The sequence below is a fragment of the Panthera tigris genome, chromosome A2 (assembly GCF_018350195.1).
Source record: "Panthera tigris isolate Pti1 chromosome A2, P.tigris_Pti1_mat1.1, whole genome shotgun sequence".
In the NCBI taxonomy this organism is placed as follows: Eukaryota; Metazoa; Chordata; class Mammalia; order Carnivora; family Felidae; genus Panthera; species Panthera tigris.
Window position 1 is genome coordinate 167348955 of NC_056661.1, and position 12251 is coordinate 167361205.

The following is a 12251-nucleotide window of genomic DNA, read 5'->3' on the forward strand; positions in this document are numbered from 1 at the left end:
GCTCAGGTCATGATCTCACAGTTTGTGGGTTCAAGCCTCGCATCGGGTTCTCTGCTCTCAGCCCAGAGCCTGTAGACTGCTTTAGGTTCTGTGTCTTCCTCTCTCTCTGCCCCTTCCCCACTCGTGCTTTGTCTCTCTTCCTCTCTCAAAAATAAATAAACACTAAAAACAAACAAACAAAACCACCTGATACAACAAACAAAAACCCCCACAAAAGTAACTGATCAACTCTGCACCTAATGATACTCAGGATATACAGGAGGCAAAGGAACATAACAATTATGCCACAGGGATATGTCCCCAGGCTTCAGGAAATAAAAGAATAATTTGGCTTCTTCAACAACTAGCAAGCAAAAATGAGAGACTGAGGTTACTGGACAGGGTCTTATCAATCTATTGGCCGATCACATGCATGGGTCTTATTCAGACACAGATTCAAACAAAACTGTTAAAAGGGTCATTGAAATGTTACCCAAGGGGTGCGGGATGGCTCAGTCAGTTGAGGATCAGACTCTTGATTTCGGCTCAGGTCATGATCCCAGGGTCGTGGAATTGAGTCCCACGTCGGGCTCTGCACTGAGCATGGAGCCTGCTTGGGATTCTCTTGCTTTCCCTCTGCCCCTCTCCCCAACTCACACTCTCTAAAATAATTTTTTAAAAAATTGAAAAACAATAAGATAGAAAAGTCAAGATGACAGGTCATCAGGGAAAAAACAAACAGCAAAATAAAGAAATAAGAGAACTTTTGGAATCTGAAGAACTATTCACAAGTTTTATAGATTTTGTTTTCTGTGAATTACTTTCAGTATCATTCTTCAAAGATATATTCTGGATAATCAACTTATAAGGACACAGTCTCATACGAGTCCAGAGCCCAGATCCGGATTTCCAATCAATCGCCGTGACGACAAAGTCACTCAAAGCAATGGCACATAACTCATGATGCTCCTTCCAAAGGAAAATCACTCCATTTCGACATCCACAGACACTCACAGGAGGCCTCCATGTTTTACCTCCAAAAGAAAGTCTCCACACTACTCAAGTTCGAGAATCACAAACATAACAAGAGTATGAAAGAACAGGTGAGGCACAAGGAGGACACCAGGATATAACCATTACTCTTATTTATTGGATTATCTCCTTTATCAATCCCCATGAAAACTCATTCTCATTTACTCAGTACCTGGTCCAACAGGGTCATGAACTCTGAGCCGACCTGCAGACCAAATCTGGCCCAGGCTCATCTGTGTGTGGCCCACAATGCCTAAGAATGGTTTTTCATTTCTAAATGCTTGGAAAAAACCAAAAGAATAATATTTTGTGACATGTGAACATTCCATGAAATTCAAATTTTGGTGTCCTCAAATGCAGTTTTACTGGAACAAACCACACTCTCATTTCTGTGCAGTCCATGACTGCTTCTGTTCCACAATGGCAGAGTAGAATAGCTGTGACCATGTGGCCCACGGACTTAAATTCATTATCATCTGGCCTGTTGCAGGGACAGTTTTCTGACTGCTCTTTATTATACTGCACTGCCTCCTAAAAGGCGTTAGGAAAGAACAGGCATTGAGAAAAAGCAAATTCAAACTAACAGACTGAATATCTTGGTAAACCAGCAGGGGTGGGGAAAATCAAGGCATAGAAAAAATCCTTAAAAGTTTCAAAAGCACTTCATGCTAGAAAACACTGCACAATATTTTAGCAGTCCTGGGAAAAAAATTACTTTGAATATACAATTCTTCTACCTGGCCAAACTATAAATTAGGTGCCAGGGGAAAAAAAATAACACTTTGGGATTCAAACACTCAGAGACACATACCACCCCAAAAATGCCCTGCAAACAAAGAAGGATGGACGGAAACTATTTCATAGGCTTTGATGATTTCCCATGAGTTCATTTCACCCCCAAAAGGGAGTCACGGCCTCCACAGGATATGGTGCTTACATACAAGCCTTTCCCTATTAGAGCTGAAACTCTTATTGTTTTTAATTTTTAAAGTATTCTTTTAAAACTCCATTTAGACACTGACATCTCACTTTTATGAGACTGATAAGTTTTGATCCTTGAAAAACATAAACCTATCTCCACTAATACATAATCTTAAGCAACTATAACATCAATGTTTTCTACAATCTTTTTTTAATGTATTTAAAGTTTATTTATTTTGAGAGAGACAGAGAAAGCACAAGTTGCGGGGGGAGGGACAGACAGAGACAGAGGGGGTGGGGGGGGAGAGAGAGAATCCCAAGCAGGCTCCAGGCTGCCAGCGCAGAGCCCAATGCAGAGCTTGAACCCACGAAACCATGAGATCGTGACCTGAGCCGACACCAGGAGCCAGTCACTTAACTGACTGAGCCACCCAGGTGCCCCTAGAATCCACTATTTTCTAGAGGAATGATGTAGAATGTAATTATTGTTCTGAAAAAACATTTAACTTCAATAATTAATATTCAAATAAAATATTACTTAATAATTTTTTTAAAGATCTCATTTTTTGGTAAACTTTACACCATAGGGCTCAAACTCACAACCCTGAGATCAAAAGTCACATGCTCCAGACGCCCCTATCATTTAATAATTTTTATTTTTAATAAGTTAATAAAGTAAAAACAAAATTTACAATGATTAATCTGAATATAGATTACTCTGCATTCCAGTCTCTTTTTTTTTAACGTTTATTTATTTTGAGAGAGGGAGAGAGAATGTACGAGCATGGGAGGGGCAGAGAGAGGGGGAGAGAAAATCCCAAGCAGGCTCCGCACTGTCGGCATACAACCCGACAAACCCACAAACTCTGAGATCATGACCTGAGCAGAGATCAAGAGTCGACGCTTAACCGACTGAGCCACCCAGGTGCCCCTCTGTGTTCTAGTCTTCATATGGTCTATTAGCTCGAGTCTAACAAAGGTTTGGCATCTCTTATAGGTATTTTCTCTAATAAGAATTTGCCATTCCTATGCATAATTTATTTTTCACCATAATTTATTTTCACCTTATTTCATAAGGTCCTGCTTCTTAAACTTATTAACATGTACATATTACACAACTGCTAAAATTACACTAAACTTCGTAGCTTGTAAACATATTTATTCATATAGTATTTCTACCAAGTGTGATGTCCTCACAGTAAGACTCCTTCAATTTATAATACAAAGGATTTTTTTTTTTTAATGTTTTGTATTTATTTTTGAGACAGAGAGAGACAGAGCATGAACGGGGGAGGGGCAGAGAGAGAGGGAGACACAGAACTGGAAGCAGGCTCCAGGCTCTGAGCCATCAGCCCAGAGCCCGACGCGGGGCTCGAACTCACGGACCGCGAGATCGTGACCTGAGCCGAAGCCGGATGCCCAACCGACTGAGCCACCCAGGCGCCCCTAATACAAAGAATTTTTAATGGAATAGAGATATAGTTACACCACTCATTAGCCAATATTCTAAGAATATCCAAGCCACCAAGCCATTGATAGCATCTCCATCTCCAAGAGACCAACAGCTCTCTACACACCTTTCACCTTGTAAATGAGTACTAAACTCATCTCCAGAAATTCACTTCAGTTTCTAGTGCAAGAGACACAGGATTCACCAATATGTTCCTAATATTGTATTAGGTGATCACATCACTTTACCTATTTTTAATGTTCCTATGGAGAATAATAGCCAGTTATTTTTTCTACGTGTTTTTAAAATTTTAATTCCATTGTAGTTAACATACAGTGTTAAATTAATTTCAAGTGCACAATATGCGTTTCAACAATTTTACATTAGCACTTATTCTACTCAGTACTTCTCAAGATAAGTGCACTTTCAATCTCACCTATAACCACTGTCATGGTAATGCTAAATGCTTTATGTTTAATTTTTCATGGAAACCTTATCACAATCCTACTGAGTACTATTCCCAGTTTGAAAGAAGAAATAGGACTCAAGAGAAATTAAGTAATTTGGTCAAGCCCAGACTTATGAAGGGGGAAGTGGAATCCGAAACAAAATGTGACTGCACGCTCTCAGTTGCTATGTATGCTGACGCCCAGCACAAGGCCTCAGGAGGTCCCCGTCAGGCTGTCCGCGGCGGCCTGCTCGTACGTTCCACTCAGGAGCAGGAGGGCCACGTGTACTCCGTGAGGTACAATAGGAGACATGTGCCGGCTGGACTGGCAGCACCCTGTTGGTCACCACGTCCAAGGCAGACACACACATTTCAGGTAAAAACAACAGTTCATAGATTTGGACACCAGAGTTAAAAAGAGCAAAAGTTTTTCATAGTTTTTTGGCTAAAAGTACCAAAATCTAATTTTGATTTGCCCATTATTCCCACAAAAGTAATGATTCTCAAAGGGAATCTTAGGTAAATATACGTGGATAAATACTACTAACTGTCCATTGTAGGCATGCGTGTGTCTGTATGTAAGTGCGTATGCCTGTGTGTGTGGGTGTGTATGTGTGTGTGTGTATACACATGCACGTGTGTGTATTTGCATACAAAGAGCCAAATCTACACATATTCTTTACACTACTGTTTCAACTTTCTGCATGCCTGAGATTTTTCATTAAGTTAAAAAATAAAGTGCCATGGGTAACCATCATTATCAGAACACTTTTGCTATCACTTTCTAAAATTTTATTCTACTGACCAGGAAGCACTTTTTAGCTTGTGTTAGGAAGCCCTGGAAATGTAAGGCAATGTAGAGAAATAAGCAGAGGCCAGCACATTCCAGCCACCTGAAAAAGACCCGCAGCCTCCTTGGAAATAAACGTGGCATCCTAATGTTCTCATGTCTCATCTGAAAAAGCAGTCATGTGAAAATTCCATTGCAACAAGCATTATTTATAGACTCGCCTTAAAACATCACCAGGTTTGTTCATGCACACGACCCCACCACTTAGAGCAGGCAATATCAGCATCCCCAATTTGCAAAGACACAGAAAAGTTAGTGACCTGCCCAAAATTACACAACTCTTAACTGTGAAGTGGAACCAAATCTGGGGATCTTTAACCACATGTCATACTGCCTCTATGCTGGGGAGACAAGAATACACAAAAAACATTTAAAACTATATACAGAATAAATAATTAGACGTTCCACAGGAGACAAAGAGAAAAAGAAAAGAACGCCATCGGGTCCAAGCTGTCACAGAAGGCACCAGGGAGAAAATGGGCTTCTCAGAAGAAGGTGAAGATCTGGAAACCTTGCCATCCGAGGGCAGCACACAGGCAGGACAGGAGAAGCCAGGATGCATACTGGGCGCAGACAGAGCTGACCTCATAGGGGGCTCAGCCACATGCAATACGTACATAGAGTTCTTCAAACTGTTTCTGGATTTCGCTATCCATTTCAATGGCATTGAAGTTTGGGTCTCTGATAGGAAATGTTTCAATGAACAACAGGGCAGCGTTGGACCGGACTTCAGAATTTCGGGCCTGGAATAAGGAAACAGTGTTTCAGAATCCAAAGAGCAAGCATTCAAAGGCTTCAGTGTGGATTTCTTAAATGCTTCTAAGTATCTCAGTATAGACTTACTTACAAATTAAAGACAATTACAGTATTTAAAACTGGCCAAACCTAGAAGACCTTCCGTGAGCTAAACCAAACTCTTGGCTCAGTACTGACAGATATTAAAAGACTCAATGTCCACTTTATGTCACTAAGAAACAGTGACTATATCCCTCCCAAGACCAGATTTACCATGTTGAAAAGTACTAGTGTTCTCTCCCTGGAAGGGTGTCATCCTGTCTCCCAGTCATCAACAGAAGGGCCAGGATGGCCAAGCTCAGCTCTGCAGACTCCCAACGCCTCTGCTGGTTTACACAGCATGACAAACCCCTTCCTACTGTGTAGTCAGCACTTAACCAATTCAGATCTTCTTAATAAAAAAATAAAAAACACATGTCCCCAAATTTCACAAAGCTTCCAGTTTTCGTTACTACGTCATCACAATTCTGAACTAGAGCATGATACATTCGACAGCATAATGAGCACGTTCTAAACATGGACAGACTAACAGTACCTTTAGTCCTCTCCAAAGGATGGGTTTATATAATCTATAAAGCATCTCTTCCACTCCCTGACGAACCTTCTTTTGATGATGAAAATAGCTCAGCACCTAAGAGTCAAGAAAAGAAGAAAAGAAAGGTAATGTTTTTAAAAAGAGCACTTAAGATCCTATTTTCAACACAGAGGACAGATTGTTCTCTCCACCAAAATTGTCCTTCCTGCTTCACAAGTCTGGATAACTCTTTCCTAAGAGGAGAAGATACAGTGATACATATGCTATTGGTTCTCAACGCGTAAAGGTGATCACGTGAAAGAAACCAGTGGCAGAAACAAAGATCAATGATCTTGGGCTACAAAAAGGTTTCGGTTGTGGTTTCTACTCTTCTAGCAATAACCAAATAACCTCAGAAAAAGTTCACAGAGACCTCAGCCCTTTGGGGTGAAGTGGAAAAAGAGTGTGTGGAAGAGTCAGTCTACATGGCTTCTACAGCCTGTTTCTGGTCCCACATCTGTGGTTCCAAAAACCTATAATGAGCCTCCGAAACAGGCACACGTCTCACAGTGGGTGTCACTGTTCAGTGGCCCCTCACCAGGTCAGCTTAATTTGGATGGCAAGTCCTTCCCAAACTGAGGAACAATCAGAGAAGGGGCTGTGCACTCAGCTTCCACTGCTTTGTCCCTTTTCTACTGCCCTTTTCACCAGCCAGAATCTCTCTGCAACTCTTCAGACTCATCCCCAGCAACTATCAGCTTTGCCTTACTTCCTTAATGCACCACTCTCGGAACTAAAACTATATTAGTGAAAAGTGGAAAATAAAAATTAAAACAGACTATCAAACAAGAGATTATACTTTAAGTGAACCTGAATCAATTTCACACAGTCTAGGGATTATTTTTTCTGACTTCTAGTTATTTAGGAATTTTTACTGATGGTGATAAGTGATATTAGTGTATAGGGTTTTTTGTTTTTTTTTTTAACTTTATTTATTTTTGAGAGAGAAAGGGAGAACAAGCAGGGGAGAGGCAGAGAGACAGGGGGACAGAGGATCCCAGGCGGGCTCCACACTGACAGTGGAGAGCCCGATGCAGGGCTTGAACGCACGAACCACAAGATCATGACCTGAGCAGAAGTTGGATGCTTAACTGACTGAGCCACACAAGCATCCCTATAGTTTTTTTGAGTATAGTATTATCAAGTCTTGATATCAATGGTATACACAGAAAGATTTTTAAGTAGCTTTATCAGGTTGTATATCATGTACCATAAAATCTGCTCTTTTAAAGTATATAATTCAATGGACTGTAATACATTTACAGAGTTGGGCAACCATTACAACTACCTAATGTTAGAAGATTTTCAACAACAATATGGGAATTTTTACTTCCTTTCTTTTTTTTTTAAGTTTATTTATTTATTTAGAGGGAAAGAGAGCACTCGTAAGCAGGTGAGGGGTAGAGAGAGAGGGAGAGAGAGAATCCCAAGCAGGCTCCATGCTGTCAGCACAGAGCCTGATGTGGATCCCACACACTGTGAGATCATGACCTGAGCTGAAACCAAGAGTCAGACACTTACTTAACCGACTGAGCCACCAAGGCACCCTGGGGATTTTTACTTTCAAATGACATATGAAGCATTTCCTAAAGCTTCTTTCAACATATCAGTAAAATAATTTATCATATAAATGTGATGTTTACCAAAAAAGCAGATTTGAGGAAGAAGCTATAATGTATTATAAGCAATGATAAGAATTAAAGGCCAGGAATATACTGCATTCAAAAAGTGAAATTAAAAAAAGTGAAATTTAATGTTCTTCCTTTTAACTGTGTATTTTGACATAGTTTATCAAATAGTGGTATCTATACATATAATATCTTAATTACTCAGACTACCAGAGCAGAAATCAAATATGAAAAAAAGTCTTTATTTTCTACCAAAAAGGAAGCAATTATGTCACAAATTTATAAACATGCTACCATTCCTTATGATGTATCTGAAATACAAATCATATACGTAGAATAAACGACCCAAACTGACCTACAATTTAATGAAACCACACTAGGATTAAGTGTCGTTGGGGCAGGAGGCAGGAGATAATTGGATATATTCATCTCTGGGTATTTTACCTATGGATAATTCAAACTAACATACCAATAATGTAAAGATGTTTTTGTATCCTTTCAAGCTTGATATATTTACACTCCACAAATAATAGTAATACCTTACACAAAAAAGTAAAGAGATAGTCTTTGTTCATTTAGCTTCTTGACATGCAGTTGCCAAAATGAAGCACACAAGGCATTATTCCTGGTTTAGGACAGTGATCTTGGGTCCTAAACAGACCACATTTTCCAATTCCTCCTGCCAAGATCGTTATGATTATCAAACACCTATCAGTGTCATCATGACACTGATAATAAAATAAAGCCTTATTTATTATTTAGTCAGCTCATTTACAATATAAGTATAAAATTCACATCTAAATTCTAAAATTAGCATTTTAAAAAAGTTTCTTTTAAGTAAACTCCATGCCACATGTGGGGCCCTAACTCATGAACCTGCAACCAAGAGTTGCATGCCCTACTGACTGAGCCAGCCAGCCACCCCTAGAATTAGCTTTTAAAAACAAATCTTGGGGCTCCTGGGTAGTCAGTCAGTTAAGTATCAGACTTCAGCTCAGGTCACGATCTTGAGGTTTGCGAGTTCAAGACCCACATCGGACTCTCTATTGTCAGCACAGAGCCTGCTTCGGATCCTCTGGCTCCACTTCTCTCTCTGCCCCTCCCCCGCCTGCACAAACGTTCTCTCTCTCTCTCTCTCAAAATAAAATAAAATAAAATAATAATAAAAATAAATAGGGGCACCTGGGTGGCTCAGTCGGTTAAACGTCTGGCTTCGGCTCGGGTCATGATCTCGTGGTTTGCGAGTTCGAGCCCCATGTCAGGGCTCTGTGCTGACACTCAGAGCCTGGAGCCTGCTTCGGATTCTGTGTCTCCCTCTCTCTCAGCCCCTCCCCCACTCACACTCTCTCTCTCTCTCTCTCAAAAATAAATAAAACATTTTTAAAAATTTTAATAAAATTTAAAAAATAAAAACAAAATTGATCAAAAGAAACTATCAAAACATTTATTCCATTTGTTTACAGAATATCAAAATGCATGAAAGTAAATAATAAAAATAATCCCAAATATCCATTTTTGAGAAAAGTGGTAGTGGTACTTAGAAAGTAAGGATTCTGGATATTTTTATGTCAAAGAATTTAAAAAAATTTGGGGGTAAGGTTTGGTTCTCTTAACATACCTTTCTTTTCCTAGTTAAAACTGCCAGGTACCGAATATCAAGATTCTAAGAAAGCTCCTTTAAGCTGATGCCTGTGGGGGATTAACTTAATTCTTAGTGATAAAAACATCACCAAGAAAGCCGCACGCCTCGCTCACCTCGCGCACCCTGGAATGCACTGGAGACTTTCGAGGGAGGTGAATCCCATGGTGCATGAAGTCCTGGATGCACCCGTGCTCGATTGTCTGGAACGGCAAACACAACGTGAGTTACCACCTGGCACCGGCGTGTGGTCTGACAGATGACAGGGCAGGAGGTGCAGTCACTGGAGTCGGCTCTGTCCTCTTCAAGTTCACGGGGGAAAGCACCAAGGTCCTCTGTTGAGAGCTTTTCTACTTTGAGTCCACACCTCTTAGCATCCCTTCAGCTTTGATACTCCTTTACTTCTTTCTCTGGTGAACTACCAAGCCTGTGCTAGATGGCGGAGCAAGCTTCTACCTACCCCTTGAGGCCGGTTCAAGCCAGATGGTTCAGGGACTGAGTGTGGCCTGGGGGCCCCTCTTCTGAGTCTTCCTGACCCAGATGATCTCTGGGTCTGTCCCAGAGACTGGATCTGTCCCCAGAACTGATACTGAACCACCTGAAAGATGGGGGCTGGGACTCCAAAGTGACCAAAAGAAGATCTTCCAGGACTTCCATGGAGAGGACAAGGTGGGGCTGTGGGTGTGGGAAACTCTTCAGTTAGCCCATGCCACCTACGGACCTTCAGAGTTGGGCAACGGAAGCAGAGCCAACCACCAGGGGCAGCCCGAATCCCCAACGACTCTGTTGTGTTGCCCTGCACTCTGTCCCCACACCTGGGGCTCCACAGCTTTAGGGAAGGACATAAGAAAGCTACTACTATCAGCCTCCTTCATTATCTCCGAAAATACCTCCTTCACCTGAAGCCACTAATACATCTTGGCATCCTGTATGTGGGGACCCACACACCGACTTGTGACGAAATGCAACATGGGGTGCTACCTATGGAGTGTTTGTGCCACAACAGCTGGAGCTGGAGAGCTAACTACCAGAATGTGGGCATCCTACAGGATAGCTGACCCAGGCTCTTCAACACACCCATGCACGGCACAGGTTTTGAAAACGGAAAAGGAGAGAGGGAGGAATGCTCTGAGAAATTTAAATGAGTTAACAAGCAAATGCCACGGGAGACTTAATGGATCCTGATTCCAAAGAAAGGTGTAAAAAGACATTTTGAGACAAAACAGAAAAATGTAAATATTTTCAAAAATACCCAGAAATCGTTAATTTTGTTAAGTATGTTACTGGCATTGTATACCCACATTCCTTAGAGATACACACTGCAGTACGTGGGCATGAGATGTCACATTTGGTGGCTTTAAAAAGCTGAATGGAGGGAGGAAGCGAGGGAGGGCAGAGAGCCTGAGAAGTAAAAAGCTGGCACTCATTTGGTACAGATTCAATCAAACAATCATGTTTTTAACTACAAACACCTATTTTTTTTTTTTTTAATGTGGATTGACTGACTGACTGAGATCTCTATACCCAACATGGGGCTGGAACTCACGTCTGGAGATGGAAGAGTCGCACATTCTACCAACTAGGCCAGCCAGGCGCCCCTACAAACACCTGTTTTTAAAACCACTACTGGAAAAAGGGGGAACAAATATTCTTTCCTGTGAACAAGTGTTATGCAATAATAAAGCAATGCAAAAATGAATACCAATGTCCTGGTTTTGCCTTCTCCTCAAAAAAAATAATACACTGTAGGGGCGCCTGGGTGGCTCAGTCGGTTGAGCCTCCGACTTCGGCTCAGGTCGTGATCTCACGGTTTGTGAGTTTGAGCCCCACGTCGGGCTCTGTGCCGACAGCTCAGAGCCTGGAGCCTGCTTGGGATTCTGTGTCTCCCTCTCTCTCTGACCCTCCTCCATTCATGCTCTGTTTGTCTCGGTCTCAAAAATAAATAAATATTAAAAAAATAATAATAATACACTGTAAAATGACTGTGGATATTGTCAGCAGGGGAATGTAAGCGGTAAGTTTTTATCTTCCAGAAGTCAGTGACAAACCCTAGTAATATAAACCAAGCTTAAGCTGCACAGGAGCAGAGTGGATAGAAAGCAGCCCAAACATCAGTAAACACCTTCCCTACCCACCAGCTCAGGGCCTGCTCCCCAAAAAGCAAAGACCCCTCTTCGACTCAAGAGTAAAAATTTTATTCTCAGAAGGAAAAAAAACACATTTAAGAACCCAGTATGAGAAAAATATAAGGGATATCAGCCAAAAACACTTTCTTTTGATATTTTTTCAAAAAGGCCTTTGAATGTCTTATTGTAATTGTGAATTACACAGCCACATCTTCACCATGCAGATATTATGTCGTCATTAAAGGGAAGCCATATTCAAAACAAATGTCTTTAAATTCTCCAAAACAGTGTAACTAAAAGCTATGAGGTAGTCTGAGATAGGCACAGAAATGGGAACCCTAACCACAAACACAATTTTAAATTTTCTAGTGGCAACATTAAAAACAGAAAAACAAAACAAAACAACCCAGGTATAATTATTTTAGCAATATATTTTGTGCAGCCCAATATATTTAAAACACTATCATTTCGGGGCGCCTGGGTGGCTCAGTCGGTTGAGCACCCAACTTCGGCTCAGGTCATGATCTCACGCTCCATGAGTACGAGCCCCACATCGGGCTCTGTGCTGACAGCTCGGAGCCTGGAGCCTGCTTCGGATTCTGTGTCTCCCTCTCTCTCTGGCCCTCCCCCCGTTCATGCTCTGTCTCTGTCTCAAAAATAGATAAATGTTAAAAAAAATTTTTTTTTAAATAAATAAATAAAACACTATCATTTCAACCTGCAAACAATGTTTCAAAAACACATTCATGAGATATTTCATGTCCTTCTTTCCCCACTACATCTTCAGAACCTGACACAGCACGTCTCCG

At 41.1% G+C, this 12251-nt stretch overlaps 1 protein-coding gene across 14 annotated transcripts in view; it reads right to left on the reverse strand.

Annotated features, from left to right (window-relative positions):
• Nucleotides 1-12251, reverse strand: part of NCAPG2 (non-SMC condensin II complex subunit G2) — a 69179-nt gene that overhangs the window by 39971 nt on the left and 16957 nt on the right. For all 14 annotated transcript variants that reach the window (XR_006214123.1, XR_006214125.1, XR_006214122.1 and 11 more), the window contains 3 exons: nt 9433-9519; nt 6011-6106; nt 5298-5423 (listed from right to left, as the gene is read on the reverse strand). Coding sequence is in view for 11 of the 14 variants with exons in the window: in XM_042976663.1 (XP_042832597.1) it covers nt 5298-5423; nt 6011-6106; nt 9433-9519 (309 nt within the window). In the remaining 3 variants the exon portion in view is untranslated. The remainder of the gene's footprint in view (nt 1-5297; nt 5424-6010; nt 6107-9432; nt 9520-12251) is intronic.